Here is a 24584-nt window from a genome sequence, read left to right on the forward strand (position 1 = left end):
TTACTACCCATGACGAGGTGTTGAAGTGCTTTTTTGGTGAGTAGCACGCTACTCCGGAACCCAAAAAGCATTATTGGTGTATTAGTATAGGGAAATATGAAATTAATTTGTGCGGCGGACATGTTAGTCTGTTATTTGGATAGTAAAAGGATAGTGGAGGGATACAAGGAGACGGGCCTGCATTTATATAGCGCTTGCTAACTTCTGATGGGGTGTAGAAGCGTTTTTTAGCAGGTAGCACGCTACTCTGGAACGCAAATAGGATTCGTGGAGAAATGAGTATTGGGGAATATGAAATTAATTTGAGCGGTGGACGTGCAAGTTTGTTATTTGTACTGAAAAAGGATAGTGGAGGGATGGATGAGGGAATGGTTTGCATTTACATTTGAGGCCAGTGGGATTGAGAAAGACCCACTAGGAAGACTGGTGGTGGCAGGTGATAGGAGAAGTGAAGTTTAAGCAATGAAATATAAGTTTCAGCAATTTATGGACTTTTTAAAGGCAGCAAAAGAGTTACACAAGAATTCGCAGAGCCAATAGGTCTGGGTTTAATGGGCTGATGTGTGCAGTCTTAGCACATTGGAGAGAGAGACGTGGGAAGGGATAAAACAGGATTGGACCCAGGGAGGTATCTATAAAGTAGTCTGTCACGTTCAAGGTAGCACTCGATGGAGGCGGAAGGATACACCTAGACAGCAAATAGCAGTGAGAGATGAAGCCGTGAGAGCCGAGACGGATTCCAAAAGTCTCAATCCAATGGCTGAAACAAGGCCGAGCAGAAGCAAACAAACGGCGAAAAAGGGCAGACTCACGGCCCAATCTGTGTATATTGGTGGCGCTGCCTCTGTTTGACAGCTGCACTTTCAAAACCCAGACCTACAGAAGCCCAAAACTTCCATAAACTGAGTGTGCATCTTACATCACTTAGAGTCGAGATTACCCAAACTTCATTTATGCAGAGACCACTTAGCAAAGTCCTCCCTTTCCTGCCCAGATCAGTATTTCTAAGTGTGTTAGTCCAAGTGAAATTAACCGTGACTACAACTCCCAGAATGCAGCGGGATGTAAAATCGACAACCAGGAAATGGAAACGTGAACCCTGGAGATAAGGGATAACACGATCTCTTGGGCAGCAAATGGTTTCTTAAACTTTTCAATCACTATTTTTCCCTTTGACATGTCCTAGGACTGCTCGAGTGTAAAGGTTCTCGAAGTCCCAGGTATAACAACCATTTTCTATTTGGGTGCTCCCACTCCAGCGAGCAACAAAGTCTGGGTTGAAGCTATTTGTTTCAATCGAGCGCCCTCTTCTGTTGTTTCGTGGTAGCACTAGAATGCAATAGGCTGTCATGCAGCCAGGGGTGCAAACAGTGCCCTAGATGCCATGAAGCGTAATAAAAAGGGTGTCAATGACGCGCCACGTTTATTTAAAGTAACGCAAGGCCATACGTGACGCTAAAGGGTCGAATGAACATGACCTCACAGTAACTGTGAGAGATTTGGTACGAATTCAGGTAGTTTCAGTTGTTACTTAATAGGAATGGGCTTAGAAATTCCTGCATGCAAAGTGCCTTTGGCAAAACAATAAGGCAGGGGTGGGTAAATGCGCTTTAAGTGGCAGGGAGCCAGGTGGCGACTCTACTATTACTCCCCACCTCCTACGAATTCCCTAATATTATAAAAAATAAATGAGACTGTATTTGTTATTGTAACACTCGAGTGTACGTGCAGAATATAAAACAGGCAGATGAAGGGCACACATAGGATTGACTAATAGCGCCAGGATTTCCCGCCATAAACCCAGGAAGCAATAACTGTCCCTGAGAGGAGTTTGTAACGCGAAATCCCGGCGCGCTGCCACATAACTCGTGATCTGCTGTCCCGCGCTGTCTGCTCCATGGTTTGTAGATATTAGCGGGTACACAGCCCCCCCGGGACAGTACAGAATATGCATCGGAGAGAAACGACGGATTCAGAAGACGGAGGCACATTATATCTAGAGAAGAGGCTAATTTTTATTTGGCCCACTTAATAATTTACTAGGCCAATAAAGTCAGGCCTGTCGCGGAATTACCGTTTTACGAGCCTTTTCGGTTAATACTTTCATATTTATCGCTGCATTTTAAGATTTATTGGCGAAAAAAGCCCAGTGTCAACGTAAAGGCGCACTGCCTGCTGGGCCGGGGTGATGCAAGGGCACCCCGGGTGATATGCAAACAATATCTTATGGATTCATTCCCTCCCACGGAAAATCCAATCCATATTTGAAATCCAGTTTTCTGAGAGGCCATGGACCAGAGATGGGGGTCCCGGAGCTGAACCTGGGACAAGCGACCCCTCTTCTTCTACAGGGTCCATGCTAGGTGGAGTCAGGAGCACCAACAGGCACTGGCGAAGCTACTGTGGGTGCAATAGGTGCAGTGGCACCGGGGCCCGGAGATCTGAGGGGGGCATTGAACCCTGATAGTTGCTGTATTTTACTACCATAATAGCACTTAAAAGGCCATTTTCATTGCTTCCACCAAGACCCGTTGCATCCTTACTAACGCTGACAGGGCCATCACAGACAGACAGAGTGAGAAACCAGGCGCACAGGGTCACTGACAGGCAGAGTAAGAACCACGGGGTCCGTGAAGGGCTTAGTAAGTACCACGGGGCCTGTGACAGGCAGAGTAAGGACTACAGGGCCAGTGAAAGGCAGAGTAAGGACCACGGGGCCCGTGAAAGGCAGAGTAAGGACCACGGGGCCCGTGAAAGGCAGAGTGAGGACCACGGGGTCCGTGAAGGGCTTAGTAAGTACCACGGGGCCTGTGACAGGCAGAGTAAGGACTACAGGGCCAGTGAAAGGCAGAGTAAGGATCAAGGGGCCCGTGACAGGCAGAGTAAGGACCACAGGGCCTGTGGCAGGCAGAGTAAGAACTATGGGGCCCGTGATAGGCAGAGTAAGGACCACGGGGCTCATGACAGGCAGAGTAAGAACCACGGGGCCCGTGACAGGCAGAGTAAGAACCACGGGGCCCGTGAAAGGCAGAGTAAGGACCACTTGGACCGTGGCAGGCAAAGTAAGGACCACGGGGCCCGTGGCAGACAGAGTAAGGACCACGGGGCCTGTGAAAGGCAGAGTAAGGACCACGGGGCCCGTGAAAGGCAGAGTAAGGACCACGGGGCCCGTGAAAGGCAGAGTAAGGACCACAGGGCCCGTGAAAGGCAGAGTAAGGACCAAGGGGCCCGTGACAGGCAGAGTAAGGACCACAGGGCCTGTGGCAGGCAGAGTAAGAACTATGGGGCCAGTGAAAGGCAGAGTAAAGACCACGGGGCCCGTGAAAGGCAGAGTAAGGACCACAGGGCCCGTGAAAGGCAGAGTAAGGACCACAGGGCCTGTGAAAGGCAGAGTAAGGACCACGGGGCCCGTGAATGGCAGAATAAGGACCACGGGGCCCGTGAAAGGCAGAGTAAGGACCACAGGGCCCGTGAAAGGCAGAGTAAGGACCAAGGGGCCCGTGACAGGCAGAGTAAGGACCACAGGGCCTGTGGCAGGCAGAGTAAGAACTATGGGGCCCGTGATAGGCAGAGTAAGGACCACGGGGCCCGTGACAGGCAGAGTAAGAACCACGGGGCCCGTGAAAGGCAGAGTAAGGACCACATGGACCGTGGCAGGCAGAGTAAGGACCACGGGGCCCATGGCAGACAGAGTAAGGACCACATGGCCCCTGGCAGGCAGAGTAAAGACCACGGGGCCCGCGGCAGACAGAGTATGGACCACGGGGCCTGTGAAAGGCAGAGTAAGAACCACGGCCCGTGGCAGGCAGAGTAAGGACCACAGGGCCCGTAGCAGGCAGAGTAAGGACCACGGGGCCCGTGGCAGGCAGAGTAAGGACCATGGGGCCCGTGGCAGGCAGAGTAAGGACCCTGGGGCCTGTGACAGGCAGAGTAAGGACCACGGGGCCAGTTGCAGGCAGAGTAAGGACCATAGGGCCTGTGGCAGGCAGAGTAAGGACGACGGGGCCCGTGAAAGGCAGAGTAAGGACCACAGGGCCCGTGGCAGGCAGAGTAAGGACCACGGGGCCCGTGGCAGGCAGAGTAAGGACCACGGGGCCCGTGACAGACAGTGTAAGGACCACGGGGCCCGTAAAAGGCATAGTAAGGACCACGGGGCCCGTGGCAGGCAGAGTAAGGGCCCTGGGGCCTGTGACAGACAGACTGAAGAGCAAGGGGCCTGTGACAGGCAGAGTAAGGACCATGGGCCCGTGGCAGGCAGAGTAAGGATCACGGGCCCGTGGCAGGCATAGTAAGGACCCTGGGGCCTGTGACAGGCATAGTAAGGACCAGGTGGCCCGTGACAGACAGAGTAATGACCACGGGCCTGTGACAGGCAGAATAAGGATCACAGGGCCCATGACAGGCAGAGTAAAGACCACGGGACCCTTGGCAGGCAGCGTAAGGACCACAGGGCCCGTGGCAGGCAGAGTAAGGACCACTGGGCCTGTGACAGGCAGAGTAAGGACCACGGGGCCCTTGACAGGCAGAGTAAGGACCACGGGGCCTGTGACAGGCAGAGTAAGGACCACGGGGCCCGTAACAGGCAGAGTAAGACCACGGGGCCCGTGAAAGGCAGGGTAAGGACCACGGGGCCCGTGGCAGAAAGAGTAAGGAAAACGGGGCCCGTGTTAGGCAGAGTAAGGACCACGGGCCCGTGGCAGACAGAGTATGGACCACGGGGCCTGTGAAAGGCAGAGTAAGGACCACAGGGCCCGTGGCAGGCAGAGTAAGGACCACGGGGCCCGTGACAGGCGGAGTAAGGACCACAGGGCCCGTGGCAGGCAGAGTAAGGACCACGGGGCCCGTGACAGGCGGAGTAAGGATCACAGGGCCCATGACAGGCAGAGTAAGACCACGGGGCTCGTGACAGGCAGAGTAAGGACCACGGGGCCCGTGACAGGCAGAGTAAGGCCCCCGGGGCTCTTGACAGGCAGAGTTAGGACCACGGGACCCGTGACAGGCAGAGTAAGGACCACAGGGCCAGTGGCAGGCAGAGTAAGGACCACGGGGCCCGTGGCAGGCAGAGTAAGGACCACGGGGCCCGTGGCAGGCAGAGTGAGGACCACGGGGCCCGTGGCAGGCAGAGTAACGACCACGGGGCCTGTGGCAGGCAGACTAAGGACCATAGGGCCCGTGGCAGGCAGAGTAAGGACCACGAAGCCTGTGGCAGGCAGAGTAAGGACCACGGGGCCCTTTGAAAGGCAGAGTAAGGACCAAGGGGCCCGTGGCTGGCAGAGTAAGACCACGGGGCCCTTGGAAGGCAGAGTAAGGACCGCGGGGCCCTTGAAAGGCAGAGTAAGGACCAAGAGGCCCGTGACAATATCTTATGGATTCATTCCCTCCCACGGAAAATCCAATCCATATTTGAAATCCAGTTTTCTGAGAGGCCGTGGACCAGAGATGGGGGTCCCGGAGCTGAGCCTGGGACAAGCGACCCCTCTTCTTCTACAGGGTCCATGCTAGGTGGAGTCAGGAGCACCAACAGGCACTGGCGAAGCTACTGTGGGTGCAATAGGTGCAGTGGCACCGGGGCCCGGAGATCTGAGGGGGGCATTGAACCCTGATAGTTGCTGTATTTTACTACCATAATAGCACTTAAAAGGCAATTTTCATTGCTTCCACCAAGACCCGTTGCATCCTTACTAACGCTGACAGGGCCATCACAGACAGACAGAGTGAGAAACCAGGCGCACAGGGTCACTGACAGGCAGAGTAAGAACCACGGGGTCCGTGAAGGGCTTAGTAAGTACCACGGGGCCTGTGACAGGCAGAGTAAGGACTACAGGGCCAGTGAAAGGCAGAGTAAGGACCATGGGGCCCGTGAAAGGCAGAGTAAGGACCACGGGGCCCGTGAAAGGCAGAGTGAGGACCACAGGGCCCGTGAAAGGCAGAGTAAGGATCAAGGGGCCCGTGACAGGCAGAGTAAGGACCACAGGGCCTGTGGCAGGCAGAGTAAGAACTATGGGGCCCGTGATAGGCAGAGTAAGGACCACGGGGCTCATGACAGGCAGAGTAAGAACCACGGGGCCCGTGAAAGGCAGAGTAAGAACCACGGGGCCAGTGAAAGGCAGAGTAAGGACCACATGGACCGTGGCAGGCAAAGTAAGGACCACGGGGCCCGTGGCAGACAGAGTAAGGACCACGGGGCCTGTGAAAGGCAGAGTAAGGACCACGGGGCCCGTGAAAGGCAGAGTAAGGACCACGGGGCCCGTGAAAGGCAGAGTAAGGACCACAGGGCCCGTGAAAGGCAGAGTAAGGACCAAGGGGCCCGTGACAGGCAGAGTAAGGACCACAGGGCCTGTGGCAGGCAGAGTAAGAACTATGGGGCCAGTGAAAGGCAGATTAAAGACCACGGGGCCCGTGAAAGGCAGAGTAAGGACCACAGGGCCCGTGAAAGGCAGAGTAAGGACCACAGGGCCTGTGAAAGGCAGAGTAAGGACCACGGGGCCCGTGAATGGCAGAATAAGGACCACGGGGCCCGTGAAAGGCAGAGTAAGGACCACAGGGCCCGTGAAAGGCAGAGTAAGGACCAAGGGGCCCGTGACAGGCAGAGTAAGGACCACAGGGCCTGTGGCAGGCAGAGTAAGAACTATGGGGCCCGTGATAGGCAGAGTAAGGACCACGGGGCCCGTGACAGGCAGAGTAAGAACCACGGGGCCCGTGAAAGGCAGAGTAAGGACCACATGGACCGTGGCAGGCAGAGTAAGGACCACGGGGCCCATGGCAGGCAGAGTAAAGACCACGGGGCCCGTGGCAGACAGAGTATGGACCACGGGGCCTGTGAAAGGCAGAGTAAGGACCACGGCCCGTGGCAGGCAGAGTAAGGACCACAGGGCCCGTAGCAGGCAGAGTAAGGACCACGGGGCCCGTGGCAGGCAGAGTAAGGACCATGGGGCCCGTGGCAGGCAGAGTAAGGACCCTGGGGCCTGTGACAGGCAGAGTAAGGACCACGGGGCCAGTTGCAGGCAGAGTAAGGACCATAGGGCCTGTGGCAGGCAGAGTAAGGACGACGGGGCACGTGAAAGGCAGAGTAAGGACCACAGGGCCCGTGGCAGGCAGAGTAAGGACCACGGGGCCCGTGGCAGGCAGAGTAAGGACCACGGGGCCCGTGACAGACAGTGTAAGGACCACGGGGCCCGTAAAAGGCATAGTAAGGACCACGGGGCCCGTGGCAGGCAGAGTAAGGGCCCTGGGGCCTGTGACAGACAGACTGAAGAGCAAGGGGCCTGTGACAGGCAGAGTAAGGACCATGGGCCCGTGGCAGGCAGAGTAAGGATCACGGGCCCGTGGCAGGCATAGTAAGGACCCTGGGGCCTGTGACAGGCATAGTAAGGACCAGGTGGCCCGTGACAGACAGAGTAATGACCACGGGCCCGTGACAGGCAGAATAAGGATCACAGGGCCCATGACAGGCAGAGTAAAGACCACGGGACCCTTGGCAGGCAGCGTAAGGACCACAGGGCCCGTGGCAGGCAGAGTAAGGACCACTGGGCCTGTGACAGGCAGAGTAAGGACCACGGGGCCCTTGACAGGCAGAGTAAGGACCACGGGGCCTGTGACAGGCAGAGTACGACCACGGGGCCCGTAACAGGCAGAGTAAGACCACGGGGCCCGTGAAAGGCAGGGTAAGGACCACGGGGCCCGTGGCAGAAAGAGTAAGGAAAACGGGGCCCGTGTTAGGCAGAGTAAGGACCACGGGCCCGTGGCAGACAGAGTATGGACCACGGGGCCTGTGAAAGGCAGAGTAAGGACCACAGGGCCCGTGGCAGGCAGAGTAAGGACCACGGGGCCCGTGACAGGCGGAGTAAGGACCACAGGGCCCGTGGCAGGCAGAGTAAGGACCACGGGGCCCGTGACAGGCGGAGTAAGGATCACAGGGCCCATGACAGGCAGAGTAAGACCACGGGGCTCGTGACAGGCAGAGTAAGGACCACGGGGCCCGTGACAGGCAGAGTAAGGCCCACGGGGCTCTTGACAGGCAGAGTTAGGACCACGGGACCCGTGACAGGCAGAGTAAGGACCACAGGGCCAGTGGCAGGCAGAGTAAGGACCACGGGGCCCATGGCAGGCAGAGTAAGGACCAGGGGGCCCGTGGCAGGCAGAGTGAGGACCACGGGGCCCGTGGCAGGCAGAGTAACGACCACGGGGCCTGTGGCAGGCAGACTAAGGACCATAGGGCCCGTGGCAGGCAGAGTAAGGACCACGAAGCCTGTGGCAGGCAGAGTAAGGACCACGGGGCCCTTTGAAAGGCAGAGTAAGGACCAAGGGGCCCGTGGCAGGCAGAGTAAGACCACGGGGCCCTTGGAAGGCAGAGTAAGGACCGCGGGGCCCTTGAAAGGCAGAGTAAGGACCAAGAGGCCCGTGACAGGCAGAGTAAGGACCACAGGGCCTGTGACAGACAGAGTGAAGAGCACGGGGCCTGTGACAGGCAGAGTAAGGACCACGGGGCCCGTGACAGGCAGAGTAAGGACCACAGGGCCTGTGACAGACAGAGTGAAGAGCACGGGCCTGTGACTGGCAGAGTAAGGACCACAGGGCCATGGCAGACTGAGGGGCCTGTTCACAGGTGCATTTTGGAGTATGTAAACTGGTACTCCCGTCCCATTAATGTAGTCTTGCATGCCTTTGTCAATTGGCCCACAATCATGTGAAATGGGAATAAAATGTGAATATTCCGGGAATAGCCATATGTAATTTGTACAAATATTTTCATAATTCATGGGGCCAAGCTAATTTATTTTTTATGAACAGAACATTAATTAATTAGTTACAATACAAAAACTTAAAATTCCAGAAGGTCCCCAAAATGTGCCGCTAAGTGTATCTAAGCAGTTTGAACTCTCCCAATACACAATATGCATGACATCACAAGTGACAACACTGATAACACACACATGCTGAGCATCTTTACTGATGATGACGTCTCTCTCCATTTGACATAGACAGGCGGAAGGCGATGTAGCGGCGTTGAACCGGCGGATCCAGCTGGTGGAAGAGGAGCTGGACCGGGCACAGGAGCGGCTGGCCACAGCCTTACAGAAGCTGGAGGAAGCGGAGAAGGCGGCAGACGAAAGCGAAAGGTACCACACGAACACCGAACCCATGGCCTGCTGCTTTTAATGGGATGTGGCGACCAGGCTAGGGTTTGAGTATTGGCAATGACATCCTAGAAGAGCACCAGCCCTCCTGCAGCTCAGGGAGAAACTGAAATCTCACATTTTCATGGAATGCTTCCTGACACAGGTCCACTTCTCACCCCTTCCCATCTAGGGCTGGCTCTAGGGTAGTGCGATCGGTGCCACCTCACCAGGCAATGATTTCTGGGGGCGCTGTGTTGTCAAAAATATATAGTGGATTTAAAAGTCCTGCTGCAGCGATCCTTGCCTCCAGCAATTTTGAAGTAATAATAAGCATGTCAAGATAACTCTGGGGATTAATGGACCTTCTGGGCAGCGAGGATGCTTTGATTCATCATAAAGTAGCGCAGAGGGTGAATGTGCCTGCTGTAAAGCACGTGTACCATGCAGATTACAGAAGTGCATAGAATGTAAATAGTTCAGTGGGTTGCTGCTTTTGTCAGAGAGATCCTTTTGTTACTTGCAATTTATAAATTACAATCCTAATATAGAACAGTGCGCTATTAGCTGTCATCAAAGAGCTGCATGGTATTGCTTAGAGCATTATTGGTTTCCCCAGTCTTTCATTATCCTAATGTTGCAAAAAAATGTTTCTTTGGGTAGAAATCAATTCTTATTAGTGAAGACAACGCCCAACCATGGTGGAACATTTTATATTCTGACTTTGTGCTTCTCCATATCAAGCGCTCTTAAACTATCCCGCCTACCAGTATGGATGACATGTGACTCCTACACCCTGTGGTCCTCTTTCTTATGTAGCATTTCCTATACACTGATTTACACACATGATTGATTGTCTCTGTGTAACTTGTGATGTAAAGTGCTCTGACACCCTACACTGGTATCGTAACATAGGCCCCTGCAGTGTGGAGGGCCCAGAGATGCAGGTGCCCCCTCAGCACAGTATCCTGGCGTGAGAGCTCATGGTCGGGTCCAAAGGGCGGGCCCCTCCATGTACCTTGCAGGGGGGGGGCCCTCAAGTTCTGTTACGCCACTGGTATGAGTAGCTCTATAAAATAAAATAAATGCATGTGCGAGAGTGTTTATGGAGACGTGAGAGTCACAGTTAAAGGGAGTAGTGAGAGGGTTCATGGAGAAGAGGTCATCGGGGAGCGCCAACAACCACAGTCGCACTGGGCACCACCAGCGCTAAAGCCGGCCCTGCCTTCCAATATCTCGTCCTCCTACCTCTGTTCCCTCCTTCTCATGGATGCACTGGGCCTCGCCCAGCACTCCATTGCTGGCATGCTAGGTTCACGCGTTAGAAATACCAGCGTGCACGCACATACAGATAAACTATTCCATAATCTAAGGTTTAAATGGAAATCGAAAGTGCCCCATTGTTTGTCGCAGTCTGTCATATTTGCCTGATACTATGGGCCACCAAAGGACACATTTATGAGCATCTCTTCTCTAAAGATGAAAACGAATCTTGGTTTCAATACAATTTTTATAGACAGACTATATGCTGTAACCATGCCACCGTGCACGCAGCTTACATTCCCTGCCTTTAAATGAGAAGTGTACACTGGAAATGGGGAACCAGGTTCGAGTCTCAGTGTCGGCTCAACATCCTGTGATTCTGGGCAGATCACTTCATCTACTAGTGCCTACATAAAAATGAGTGAGTCCTTGTGTAATGTAACTGATACTCATGTAAAGCGCTCCTATACCTTCAGGTCGTGTTCGCGCTATAGAAAATCTGTAAAAAATAAAATCTATTTAGAGTCAATTAATATTAGAAACATATAATATAAATGTACATAGAATCCTAATCTCCATTTTAAGTTAACATGCAGAGGTAAAATTATAAAATCACTATTTACAAATTATTATGTTCAAGTCAAAGTTTTAAAAAATTATTTTTCGTAATGTCTTTATTTTTACACTGGGACACCTTTCAGTGAAGTTAGGGTCAAAAGCTTGTGACGTCACTTCTGGAATGCGTGTCATTTGGTCCAGTGAAGGCTGTCCCTCTGAATGACTGGACAAAGGTCACATACCAGGCACTGTTGGCTTCTGAACCTCTGCTGGGGACTGCCCAAAGATCAGACTGACTTTTACATGAGGCTCTGAGACTGTGTGTTAACAATCAGTAAAGTGTGTAAATCGATGACTTTGTTCGTGGTCACTATTGTCCTATTTTTGTGTATTCAGAGGCATGAAGGTGATTGAAAACAGAGCCATGAAGGATGAAGAGAAGATGGAAATTCAGGAGATGCAGCTGAAGGAGGCCAAGCACATAGCCGAGGAGGCGGACCGGAAATATGAGGAGGTAAGTTTTACACAATGAATTAATTAATTAATTAATTGTGGGTTTCTAAAGCGCTAGAATCGACTCCCGAAGGAGTATCTCTGCGCTGTAGACCGCTGGGGAACCCGTCCTGGCTTTCCCTGTGAGATAGTCCCTACTGGGCATCTCCAAGGTGAAACCAGGCATCCCCGGCGTATGTGGGGGGCCGTTGTGGAGATGAGGCAAGCTAATGCCCAGAGTTGCCGAGTGTGATCCCTGGTTAGAGTAGGCACAGAGGCGATAATTATCGAGTCCGCTGACCCTGGTCCACGATCCTGCCGCGTCGGGAATTGAACCCTGGTCCCGGGCTGTTCTCTGCTTCCGGGTCTGCCGCCTCTAACCAGTGAGCCACACCACTCCACTAGCAATGAGTTAGATATATTTCACAGGGGTGTTCTGAAACTCACTGGGAACTATGTCTGAGAGTTATGGCAAGGAGGCCAAAAGTGGTCGCTCACGCAAGGCTTAGGTGTACGCAAACATATCTAGAGATCATGGCATCTTCGTAAAATGGAAACAAGGCCTGGGTGGTGTAAGACGTCTGGAAGAAATGAGGGGAGACTTGTGTACTTTGAGGGTCACTAGCGCAGGGGCATCCAGTTCAGGCCCAGATCCATGTCATTTTCAATATATCCACACAGAATAAATATCCTTAGAGTGCAGCTAATTAAAGCCCCTTGAAATTTCTACTGAATATTTGGCATGGCTCTGACCATCTTGGGTCTACGTTGGACAGCCCTTGTCTTAGGTATTTGCTTTACAAAGTTCTCTACCGTAGAGTTGAACAGTTAACTATACGTCTCAGCACTGAGACAGACACTCGGGTGCCTGCATGCATCTCCAGAGGACATCTCTGTAGCCTCCAGACTGGTTCTCAAGGAATGGGAACAGGCAACAAGACTCGCTCCCTGGTGAAATGGATCCATTGAGTTTACAGCTTGAGGGTTGGCGTAAGCACATTGAACTCGTGAGATGTTCACCCAAGGACGTAAGATACTGAGATAGATCTCCGTAGCCCCAGACTCAGCCAGTTGGTCATCGGCTATCATTCATAACATAAGGCAAAGAATACTTTATAAGAGGTGTAAAGTTTAACTAAGATTTTTCTAAACTGCTCCAAGGAAGGATTTTGAAAGACCACTCTATTTGAATTCAAATCTACTTAAGTATTTATGTGGTGCACTGTATTTGTGGCCTGATAACTATGTGCCATCAAGTTTAGCAGCCTTTGTAGAAAGGAATACCATTGTGCGTAAGATTTTGATGTAGAGTTGGTGGAAATGGAAAATTCTCTGATCTCTAGAAGACATGTTAAATCTACAGGGAAATCCACCAGTGAAATTTCCAACAATTTAGGGAATAGCAGGCCATAGAAAATTCCACCATTGACGTCTCCTCTGGAATTTAGACTTTGAAAGATATTGGAGGATTGTCAGTTGTCAACCAATTCTAAATGTGGCCCACAAACTTTGTAAGCTAACATTTTTTACCGGGTTCACATTTCTTCAGATTATATTGTGCTGATACAAATACATCACTGTTTTTTTCCACCCACAGGTTGCCCGAAAACTTGTTATCCTGGAAGGCGAGCTCGAGCGAGCGGAGGAGCGCGCAGAGGTGTCAGAACTGTAAGTGTGGCGGATAACTTATCGCAAGATATGTGGTACATTCAGCTTTCTCCTTGGTTGTGTGGGAGAAAGGAGTTTTTACGCTACAGGAAATGTGCTGCATACGGTTTCTGTAACTGTGTTGGTAATGCGTTCCAGTTTTTGCCTTCCTGACTCACAAACATGGCTCTTCCGGCTGCCTTTCAAATGTGGTAACTTCAGAGGGGGATGCCACATGCCAGGCGGAGTATTGCTTCAATTATGTAACCACATCAGTCGTTTACTCTCCTCTTTGTCGTGACATTCAGGGGACACATTACTCCCCTTCTGTCTCCACTAAGCTGAGCTCCTCTGTTGCTCCCCCACTCCTCGCAGACATTTTTGTGGCGGTCCCTGCAGCTGCAATGTGGTGTTGGCCCTCTCTGCAATCCAAAAAGAGCTTTCACTCAAATAAAATGTAATTGTTCAATGTACTAATCTGTGTGGCATCCGCCATTTTGGATCTGTCAATAAAAAAAAGAAAATGGCAGCTTCGTCATTCCACGGGAGGGCAAGCATGGTGATGTGCATATGTCATCACTCATGCTTGCGTCTACAGAATGACGAGACCGTCAATAGCAGCTGTGCCATCTTGCCTTTTTTCTCTGTTTTTTGTAGGTGCTGTACAGCCTTGCCAAAAAATAATTTTGCTTTTGCTGATGCTGTGCACAGCATCAGAAGAAAGACTTGGCACAGTCAGTAGGTCAACAAGTGCATAAGGCAGTATGACCTTTCACAGGCCCTAGCTTGCAGGGACCTCCCCTTCTTTGCCTACAGGCCTCTTCATCCTGCAATAGGCAAACAAGTGGAAAGAGAAAACAATTGGAGCTTCTTTAGGCATAGGGAGGGGTTCCAGAGGTTCAGCCATATTGGAATGGTTTTAAGTCAGTTTCCTAGTCTAGTTGAAAGATGTACCCATGGAGAGAACCAGCTCAAGCTGTCAGGACTGTGACAAGTAAGGCGAACAACGAGGTAATGCAATGCTACACTCCTGTTTTATAAAGTGCATATACCATATATTATTTACAAGCCCATGCATAATACATTTTTTTCTCTACAGCAAATGCAGCGACCTAGAAGAGGAGCTGAAAAACGTCACCAATAATTTGAAATCTCTGGAGGCGCAATCGGAGAAGGTTGGCTGTTGACGAGCCACTGGCTCTCTGTTTTCTCCTTTATTCGCAGATACCCCAAGTAGACCTAGAGTGGTCTTTGCTGGTTTTTCTCTTTGTTCCTTGCTACATCATGGCAAATGCAGAAGAGTAGTTATAATATAAAGAGCTAAACTTCAAGTACCAGAATGCAAAGCAAAGGTGTAGGCTGGATGAATGAATTACTGCCACCTAATACGGGATAACTGAGATCTCTAAATACAGAGACTGTGAGTGGAATGATGGTGGCATTTTCTCTTTCTCATACATTCTAAATAACTGAATTCCAGGACTCTGAACTTTATCTGGTTTGTTGGAAGGTCTGGTGGTCAGGCAAAGCAATTAGTAGCAGACTGGCCATAAGGCTAAGGGGACATTTCTCAACAAGATGGTGCTCCTGGTTGCACACAGAGCTAAGGCAGGGACACTTGAATCTCAGGCTCCAGTTGGCACATGACTGACACCGCCCCAGCTCTACCGACCAATCAGAAGAACTGTCCTTATGGAAACCTTCTCATTTTCCTCTGGACCAGTCCACTTCTGTCAGGCAGAGCTTCCTTTTAGACCTCATTATTTTCTGGTGTGATAGCCCACGGGATCAATGAAGTAAACTAAAACTTAAATCTGCAGAATGCATTGTTGTGGTAAAAAAAAAGCCTAGACTGGAAATGAGTGTTCGTTTGACAAGGAGTCACCCGGTAACCTAGCTGAAGTAGTAATGAGGGGGGGGGGATACGGAGTCTGCATTCCAGGAGTTATTGGGGTACATAGTTGGTTATCATTTAACCCATTGACCCCCTCCCCCCCAAGCAGGCTTAAAGAAGGCTTAAAATTCTAAAGTGAATCAATCCTGTGTGTGAGCTGCATGAGTCCAGCCCTGATGCCTTCACTATTACACCAGTAACAATATAAGTAGCTTGGGATGATTGACTTTGAACATAAGTAGCTCTTATTACCGAAAAGCTTGGAGACCCCTGCACTAGAACATTTGGCCTCAGAGCTTGCTTTCTAATGACCTCATTGCAGATGGGTCAGTACTTCTTGCTAGCGCAGTTTTCACAACACGCATGTTACACCATTTATGGGCCAAGTGCTTTTTTGCTCCGTGAAACTTAAGCAGGGTGGTGGTAACATGAATGAAGCTGGCATTACAGCAATATCCCTTAGCACTTCCCCCTACAGGGAGCAACACCTGCACCGGGCCTCTTGTATGTTTAGACTCTCTTAGTCTTTCAGCAAAGGAATGTTTCAAAATATACGGAACTCTTTTTATGAGTCAAAAAAGTATTTTCTACTTGCAAAGTGGATTTTGCGACCAATTATAAATTGCAACTAGGAGGAGGTGTGAAAAGGGCATCCCTCCTATTTGGAAGCCGCAGTGGAATTTATCAATGCCTTGAAACCACAAATCATTGATCAGGTAACGACACCTCAAAATGGTGGTATCTGATTTCCCCTGAAAGATGTTCCCTTTGAAAATGATGTCAGCATCTTCGGGGGGAGTGGACACTGGTCCGGCTCTGTGTTCCCAAACTGGAATTATTTTGCATTACTGAAGACCTTTTGAATGTTCTACAATTATACATATAATACACGTACATATAGGGACTTTTATTCAGCCCTCTTCATCCACTGGTCTCTTGCCGAAACATTCACATTTTCTTGATATAATAGGTCAGTCCACACTCAAAGTAGTCTCCTTCAGTAACGGGGACTCCTTGGCAATGTGTGTTTTTGTAGACCAAACTGGTTAAGCTTTCAGCCCATCTTTTATTTTATATTGGCAAGGGCCTGTCAGCTCCCACAAAAGTAACATTTTACAAAAACAAAGGCAAAATAAAATAGGCATTGACAAAGCCAAAGGGCATTCTTCCAGCTCCAGACCTATTGGCTTTGCCAGTGCTTGTTTTAACAAGATATTCTTTGGTGTGCTAAAAGTGAGTGATGGCTTTGGATAACAGCTCACCTCTTGAGCTGGCTCTGCCCACGCTGATCACTCCACACCACACCCTTACATGTTGCTGGGAGTAAATTGTTTCTTGGATAAAATTATTCTCCTACAACAAGAGGTTAATGTCCGGGTGTGCCCGGATACAGGGCTGGCACTGTGCAAAGCTTTGTTAAAAAGTGTACGGACCTTGAACCAATGGAGGGCTTCCAAAATAAACAGATAGATGTAAGATATGGCTGCGCTTTACTCAGTTTTCTAAGGTATTTGGTTATGCTGTGTGTCTAGCGTGCGATAAGACCAGGTCTCACAAGTTACCCAATCCCATGCATTGGTCGCTCATCTGGTCCATTTTTGTTTTCATTGCCTGGTGGGTTTTGTTGTCTTGTTTAACCCATTATGAACCCAAAACTACAAGTCACAGAACTGTACTTTAGTAGATACTAAATGAGATACAAGAGATGTCCATTCTGAAGGTGTGTCATGTTCCTTGTTAGTTTGAAGTATTTTAAAATGATCTTTTCGGTTATGATGATTTGCAAGTTTTAATTTTTCTTTAGAATTGGCATTGATCAATGCATTCCTTTTGCAGTACTCAGAAAAAGAAGATAAGTACGAAGAAGAAATTAAGCTGCTTACTGATAAACTCAAGGAGGTGAGCTATTGTTGCTTGGGTCAATTTAAAGACAATCTAAACTTTGCTCTTCTAAGCTGTGTTTTGAATTTCCCATGGGGTTGCATTCATGGCAAAAGCTATGGAGTAAGGCAGATCACATGTTCACTGTGCCGCAATGTCCTACTTCATCTTCCTAGCACATAGAGTCAAAGAGCCGCATGAACTGTGCTTCCTTCCTAGCAGAGCGGTGCCCACTGAGCAGTGATATCACCCATCTGAAGGGCCTTTGGTATGCCCCCCAAGCGTATCCTTCTTTAGGTGGGAGAATTGAAGAAAGGGCGGCCTCTGTAGTGCTGTGTCTGCAGCCTGATTTCAAATTATGATGCCTTAGTTGCCGACTGTCCCTGCTCCATGAATGGCATTAAAGTGTAAAGTGTAAACATATTGACCGAGTGTGATAAACATCTCATATCACTATTGATTGGGTGTTCTCGCTGGAAGGTCAGTGACAGCGCTTGTACCTGCAAGAAGGGCCCTCATTATTCGCCAAATGTAGGAAATGCATACCAGGGATTTCGATTCACAAAATTTAAGAGTTAGAGAAAGTTATATGTCGTACCCTTTGTCCTCTTTGGCACAACAGGGCCAACCCCTTGTCTCCTATTTGCTGGAAATTAGCATTAGAAAGGGAAGGTAGTGGAATCTACAGGAAGTAGATGTGGGTCTAGCGCCTTCTTTACTTCCTCTTCCTGTTGCTGTCTTCATTACCCTTGAGAGGAAAGGACAGTGTCAGTGGTACATAACGTTCACGCTACTTTATTAGGAATAAGTCTCGCACGTTGAGTTGTAGAGATCCTTAATGCTGCTGGTACATAAGTAATCAATACAGTGTTATCAAATGAAATCAACTTCTCTTTTCACTATTGTGCTAAGAAGGTGCTGCAATTACAAGTGAGTGGCCAGGTAAATAAAATACTCCCACTTTGAAAGACACCTCAGATGGCACCGAGCGAGCGTATGAGCCAGAAGCCATTCTGGGAATTACTCTCGTCCACACAATAGAAATTAGCTCTATCTGTCCTTCCTTTTGTCTGTTTTTCCTTGCTTATCTCATTTCTTGTTTCTGCCCCTTTCCATCTTTCTTTCATCCTTCTCTGGATCGTTTTTCTGTCCTTTTATCCATCCATCAATTCATCATTCTTTGCTGCTTTCGCCTTCTTCTAATCAATTAATCAATCCTTCTTTCCATCCATCTAACCTTTCCCACCCACCTATTCATCCTTCTCTCCACCCAGTAACTCTTCTCTCCATTCATTTATTCTTTCCATCCATCGATCAATCCATCGTTCCCTCAATCTACCCTCTTTCGTCATGCACTCTTCTTCCCCTTGTTACCCCACCGCACAGCTCAGTCGATCACCCCTGTGGCAGTGGCATTTGTGAGCTTCTCCTTGGGGATGATCAGTCTCAGATAATAGTTAAAGAACCTGTAAAAAATAAATGTAAATATTCTATACTAATCAGAACTGCTCAATGGTACCTATCCCTCGCCCATACTGCTAAAACCAGGGGTTTATGACTGCAATGAGCAGTTAGTTCATGAGACTCCATGTTATATTTATTTTTTCCTCTTATTAAATTATCCTTTTTTGACAGGCTGAGACCCGTGCGGAATTTGCTGAAAGGACAGTCGCTAAACTTGAAAAGACAATCGATGACCTGGAAGGTACTGTAGAGAAAGAGCTAAGACTATTGAGGATCTATTTTGCATGGGGTGCTAGGAGGTGATGAAAAATCATGATTAGCAGAATCTGTCCCCAGTATGTAGGGATAAATAGGCCAGCAGTTGTAAGGTAGGAAAAAACACCATACCCTTTACGATTTCCCGAAGTTCTCACTTTGATGCTTCATGTTGAGGGCACTCAGTTTGCACGACTCTATGTTCTACCATAAGAATGAGTTTTAAATTTCATCCTGCCAAAATGTTTTTCCAAGATATCAACTACCACAATATTGTAAAATGAAGAATACATAAACCTATATATCTTGACAATATATAAATATTCAAGAATCTTTGATGTCTGAGTTAAAAGTAGTTAATATGTACTTGCGTACACATAGTGACCGCGTCAGTATTGTGAGATGAAGTATACATAAATCTATATATCTTGAGGATATGCAAATATTCAAGGTTCGTTGGGATGGGAGTTAAAAATAGTAAATCTGTACTTGCCTATACATAGTTATCGTCACTGTATTATACAATGAAGTATACATAAATCTATATATCCTGAGGGTATATAAATATTCAAGGTTCGTTGAGGTGGGAGTTACTAATAGTAAATCTGTACTTACCTATACATAGTTATCGTCACAGTATTACGAAATGAAATATACATAAATCTTTATATCTTGAGGATATATAACTATTCGAGGTTCATTGGTGTGGGAGTTAAAAGTAGTAAATCTGTACTTACCTATACATAGTTATCATCACAGTATTGTGAAATGAAGTATACATAAATCTTTATATCTTGAGGATATATAAATATTCAAGGTTCGTTGAGGTGGGAGTTACAAATAGTAAATCTGTACTTACCTATACATAGTTATCGTCACAGTATTACGAAATGAAGTATATATAAATCTTTATATCTTGAGGATATATAACTATTCGAGGTTCATTGGTGTGGGAGTTAAAAGTAGTAAATCTGTACTTACCTATACATAGTTATCATCACAGTATTGTGAAATGAAGTATACATAAATCTATATATCTTGAGGATAAGTAAATATTCAAGGTTTGTTTAGGTGGAAGTTAAAAATAGTAAATCTGTACTTTCCTTTAAATAGTGTCACAAAATTGTGATATTTGATATGCTGGAAATACTGTTACAGCAGGACAAACTATGTCACTGGATATTATGCCAATGTTCCAACACTCAATGGACACACTCTATTTCTATAGAGTTACCATATTGTCTGTGCTGCCTATTTTTGGACAAGATGACAAATGCCCTTTACTTGCATGCTTCTAAAACAAAGCACCTTCTTCAGGAGGTACCAGAGCACTTTCCTCCATGGCTTTGCCGGCCCCTGAGGCAGGCACCTGATCTGAACGAAGCAGGTGCTTCCATGCTGGGAGAGCCATTCCTACCTGTGAAATAATAGATGGTCACCGGACCCGTTAAAGCTATTTCCGTCGGAATATTTGCTGTTGCAGACTTTGATCGATTGTCAAATAAATACTCATCCTGTCCGGCACTACTAGAATATTAGTCTCAGAAAGCACTGCAGGAAGGACAAGATTGTTCTTAGTGAGAATATTGTGACACAACAGAGGTTTTTTAGCAGAAACTAAAAGGTATACTGTAAAAAGAAAGAGGTCATGGCAGGGTATGCATCCAATTGGTTTCCTGAAAACACACATTTTATAAGATATATGTGTAATAAATCTGATATAACACTATTGTAAATGATAGGCTGCCTTGCACACCACCATTGTTGATATCACGTCTTGCTATTTTATTACTATCTGAATGTGTTGTAGGAACTCTTACGCGAACCCTACTAGAGTTTCCTATAAGAATTCTTGAATATACCTTTACAGTGTTTAATTGGTGACTTCCTAAACAACCTTATAAGAATCTAAAAGAAACCAACAATAATAGGTAACAAAAGGAGGACTGCGGGGAAAACATGCACGTACCATTGTATTGGATTCCATTTAAAATTACACATGGTACAGATGTGGTATTAAAATCACAGCAAATATATGTGTACTGTATCATCTGTGAGAGAAGTGAGAGTAGAGGCAGATTTACTGACATGTCAATGTCCTTTTTGCTTCAAATACCGTTGTGTTTCCCCACATTCAAAACCTCCATCCAAAGTACTTTCCTGTTGGAGCAAGAAGAAGCCCACCCATTATTAAAGTTGCGGTGCAAAGAGACCCCAGCGTTGACAATTTTAAGGATTCATTCAAGGCAAAGTTAAAAAACAAACCACAGCCGTGCATTAAATGTAAAAATCATTTGCAATGTGGCATCCTATTCTATAACAGAAAATGTGCCCATAGGCGTGTAAGTCATTACATTACTTTGTCCCAAAGGTTTGAGTTAAATCTCAGTTGATTTCATTGTGGCTCTACCTGTTCGTAACCACCATTTTGTTCTTTTTCACTTTTGTTCATTCCATCTCTCAACCCATTGTTGTCCATATCTTTCTGCTTCCGGTGGATACTGGGCTGTTCTACATCATTTCCTGTGTACTTCTGCTTCCTGTGGACTATGGGCTGTTCTTCATCATTCTCTACGCTCTTCTACTTCCTGTGCACTATGTGCTGATCTGCATCATTTCCTGTGGTCTTATACTTCCTGTGAACTATGTGCTGATCTACACTCTTCTATTTCCTGTGGATGATTTTCGGTTCTACATCATTTCCTGTGTCCTTCAATGCCCTGTGAACTGTGTGTTGATCTGCATAATTTCCTGTGGACTTCACGCTGATCTGCATCATTCCCTCTGCTCACCTTCTATCCATGGATGCATTTCTGCTCTTGACCTCTAACTGTATCTCTCGGATTTTGTCTTAACCATCATTTTGACTAAATGTCATATTGTCTTTGCACCTTACTCCTTATTGCACCTGATTTTTTGCTCTTTGACCTGTAGATGAGTTGTACGCTCAGAAATTGAAGTACAAGGCTATCAGCGAGGAGCTCGACCATGCACTTAATGATATGACTTCCTTATAAAGGTTTTGTCCCCTCTGTGCCCTAATATAGTTCTTCTACTAAGTGTAACTTTTTCACTGTTCAGTATTCTACTTTCTGTTTGTCTGCTGCCTCTAAACTTGTCATAGAACTACAATTCTCTCCTAAAACTCCTGCTCAATACTGCTTTCTTTGTGTCTATAAAAATTTTACTGTTTTAATAAAATCAAAGAAACCCACTTACCTATTGCGTCATTTCTTATCCTTGTAAATTAACGGAGGATCAAAGACAATTCAAAGATGATGTTTTTGAGGTTTTAGGATGAGTGGGTGTGTCTAAAGACTTTGCGTATTGCTCTTGGTTGCATGTGGTAGATGCGAGCAGTTATCCATTTTGCGGCCCAGGTGTGGGTTTTCTATATATGCATCACAATGCAGGTTTGTGTCTTATGATGTGAAGTTGTATGTGTGAGTGTTTTTTACGTTTATGCTATTTTTGCATGTATGTTTCCAGGGTGTATATTAGTGTTGCGTATGACTTGATTTTGTCATCCGTTTGTCGACGATACAGCTTTGGTTCTGGGTTATGCGCTTCATAGTGAGTGGGTTCGCTCGAGCTTGTGGTGTCTGAGTATGACCCTTTGTAGGTGAGACTGGAGACAATGGTGTATGCTGTTGCTTGTTTGGTATGCCTTGCTCCCCTAAAAGTACATTTATAGGGTAGGAGAGGTGTGTTCTTTGCTTGTAGTAATCGATGTGTGTAAGGTACTGATTATGGCGTTGAGGTAAGGGGCAATTTTGGGTTTGGACGATGAGAGTATTCAAAGAGCCACTCCAACACCATAGAGGACTCATTCCCACCTTACCTACCAACAGCGCGTGCTCTTCCGCTAAGGCGGAGGAGTATCGTCCCACGCAAAAAATAAAATGATAATAGCATAACATTATTATCATTTTATTTTTATGGTATTGGTCCAGTTTTTTTAAGGGGTGAGGCTGGGTTGTCAACCAGCAAGGGTGGGGGGGTTATGTGCACATAAGTGTGCATGACGATTTGGCCGGCTATCTGGGGCTGGCCAAATCGTCATGCCCGCTGTGCATTTTCTCCACCCAGGCAGCATGACAGCCTGGGTGAAGAACATGCCCGGTCTTCAACTCCATCTCTGAGCTCCAAACCACAGCGCTCAGATCAATCACAACGCTGCTATAAGCCACCATGGCCCCATAGCAGCCACCACTGCCTACTAAAGCACATGTGGGATCCTGCGCAGGCTTCCCTGTCTATCTCTGTCTCGAATATCACTAGAGACCAGGGGCAAACCTGCATGCCTTATCTAGACAAACATATACATCACATACATACCCCGGTTAGCTTTTCCTTCGAGGCCCATTGCTTTGCTAATAATACAATGGTTCTAAGTGCAAGACAGCATGTGTCTCTCACTCATGCTGATGTACGGGTACCGGGTATCCAGGCCCCAGACAGTCTGTCCCTCCCAGTCTGTATACTACCAGAATACCATGTTTTTAATGTCATGATAAAAAAATATTGTAGCCAGAACATTAGTCTATCGTGAGAATGAGTACCTATTATTTTTAGCTTTTTAGATATAAATCAACAAGATACATAGATGTAAGGTTAAGAATAGTAAATCTATACTTGCTTACACACACTTTATTTAACAGTATTTTGAAAGTCATGTTGCCATTAAATAGAGGAAATCCAGGTCAGGGACCCTCTGACCCTCCCGTTCTTGTAGTTATACAGATATACGAATGATTTAGAGCACAAATAGTCTGTCCCTCCCAGTCATGCTGCCATACATGTATACGGAACCCATGTCCCAAACGGTCTGTTCTTGCCAGTCGTGTGGCGTCACCATACAGAGGCCTCTGGACTCTCCCAGTCATGTTAGCTAACAGATACAGGGAATGCAGATACCAGGCAGTATGTCCCTCCTGGGCTTTGATAAAAAACAAGCCATGTACCAAACCAAAGGCAAAATAAATTGTTAGCCCCGAATATTACAAAATCAGACATTTGACGTTGTGGCGGGGACGAGTCTGCTGTGTTTTTTCTAGTTACTCATGGAGAGCCCCTTTTCTCAGCCCTTTCAATCCCATAAATTAATATCAATAACAATAACTTGTTTTGTTATAACTTGTTTTTATGTATTGATTTATACTGCACGTCTGCCATTCCATAAGCGATGTGTGGGTGTATGCAAACTTAATTAGTGAGTGATAGATGCACTTACTCCGTTTTGTGTCAATATTGTAATATACATCAAATAAGCTACCTATGAAAATGTCTTCCAATGATAGAATGCAGAAGTTATCCAAAAATGATGACTTGGATTTTGATGCGTAGTTTGCTGTGACTGGCGATAAACCCACAGTCCTTCTAGTATGAAGCTGCTTGTCATATCTCTAATGTTACCAGACAACTTCATGTCATTTTGTGGACCACATTCCAGTGCAGTTTCCCTTCTACAAACCAGTGACATCCAGAAGCTTAAACGGCTGGGTCGATTGAGATGAGCTAGAACCACAAATCCCAAAGTACGCTCTGTTAGTAAATGAATGGCCAGGGCATGGTCCTGGTATCAATAATGAAATGGTGTCGTCTTGTAGGACCAAGGCCATTGTTATCACGTACCACGGTTGTACAGATTATAGTTATTGGTTAGGGGTCTCTCATGGGCCACAACTGCAAAATTCAAACTCTGGGGCTGATTAACAAAAGCATATATGAGTATGGGAAGCAGTACTACAGGAGTAATTTACATACTCATTAATACCATTGTGAATTACCCCCCCCCCCCAATTGTCCAACTCCCCATTAGCAAAAGTGAAAAATTATCACATCCCTTACTATGTGTACCACCTGTTTATGAATCAATCAGGGTTTATAAAGCACGGCTAATCACCCGATAGGGTATACAGGCCCTTATGAATATTCCCTGAATGTTCCCATTGCAGATGTTTTAGGGCCAATTCACAAAGGCATTTAAGAGTACTTATATACTCATATTCACA

At 47.3% G+C, this 24584-nt stretch overlaps 1 protein-coding gene across 1 annotated transcript in view; it reads left to right on the top strand.

Moving 5' to 3' along the window:
- LOC144799624 (tropomyosin alpha-1 chain-like) overlaps positions 1–21784 on the top strand; it is a 50168-nt gene extending 28384 nt beyond the window's left edge. The window contains exons 3-9 of the mRNA XM_078671040.1: positions 8986–9119; positions 11334–11451; positions 13027–13097; positions 14176–14251; positions 16807–16869; positions 18487–18556; positions 21505–21784. Coding sequence (XP_078527166.1) covers positions 8986–9119; positions 11334–11451; positions 13027–13097; positions 14176–14251; positions 16807–16869; positions 18487–18556; positions 21505–21587 — 615 coding nt within the window. The 3' untranslated portion in view covers positions 21588–21784. The remainder of the gene's footprint in view (positions 1–8985; positions 9120–11333; positions 11452–13026; positions 13098–14175; positions 14252–16806; positions 16870–18486; positions 18557–21504) is intronic.
- Positions 21785–24584: the final 2800 nt, after the last annotated feature.

Source organism: Lissotriton helveticus, chromosome 12 (genome assembly GCF_964261635.1).
Source record: "Lissotriton helveticus chromosome 12, aLisHel1.1, whole genome shotgun sequence".
Lineage (NCBI taxonomy): Eukaryota > Metazoa > Chordata > Amphibia > Caudata > Salamandridae > Lissotriton > Lissotriton helveticus.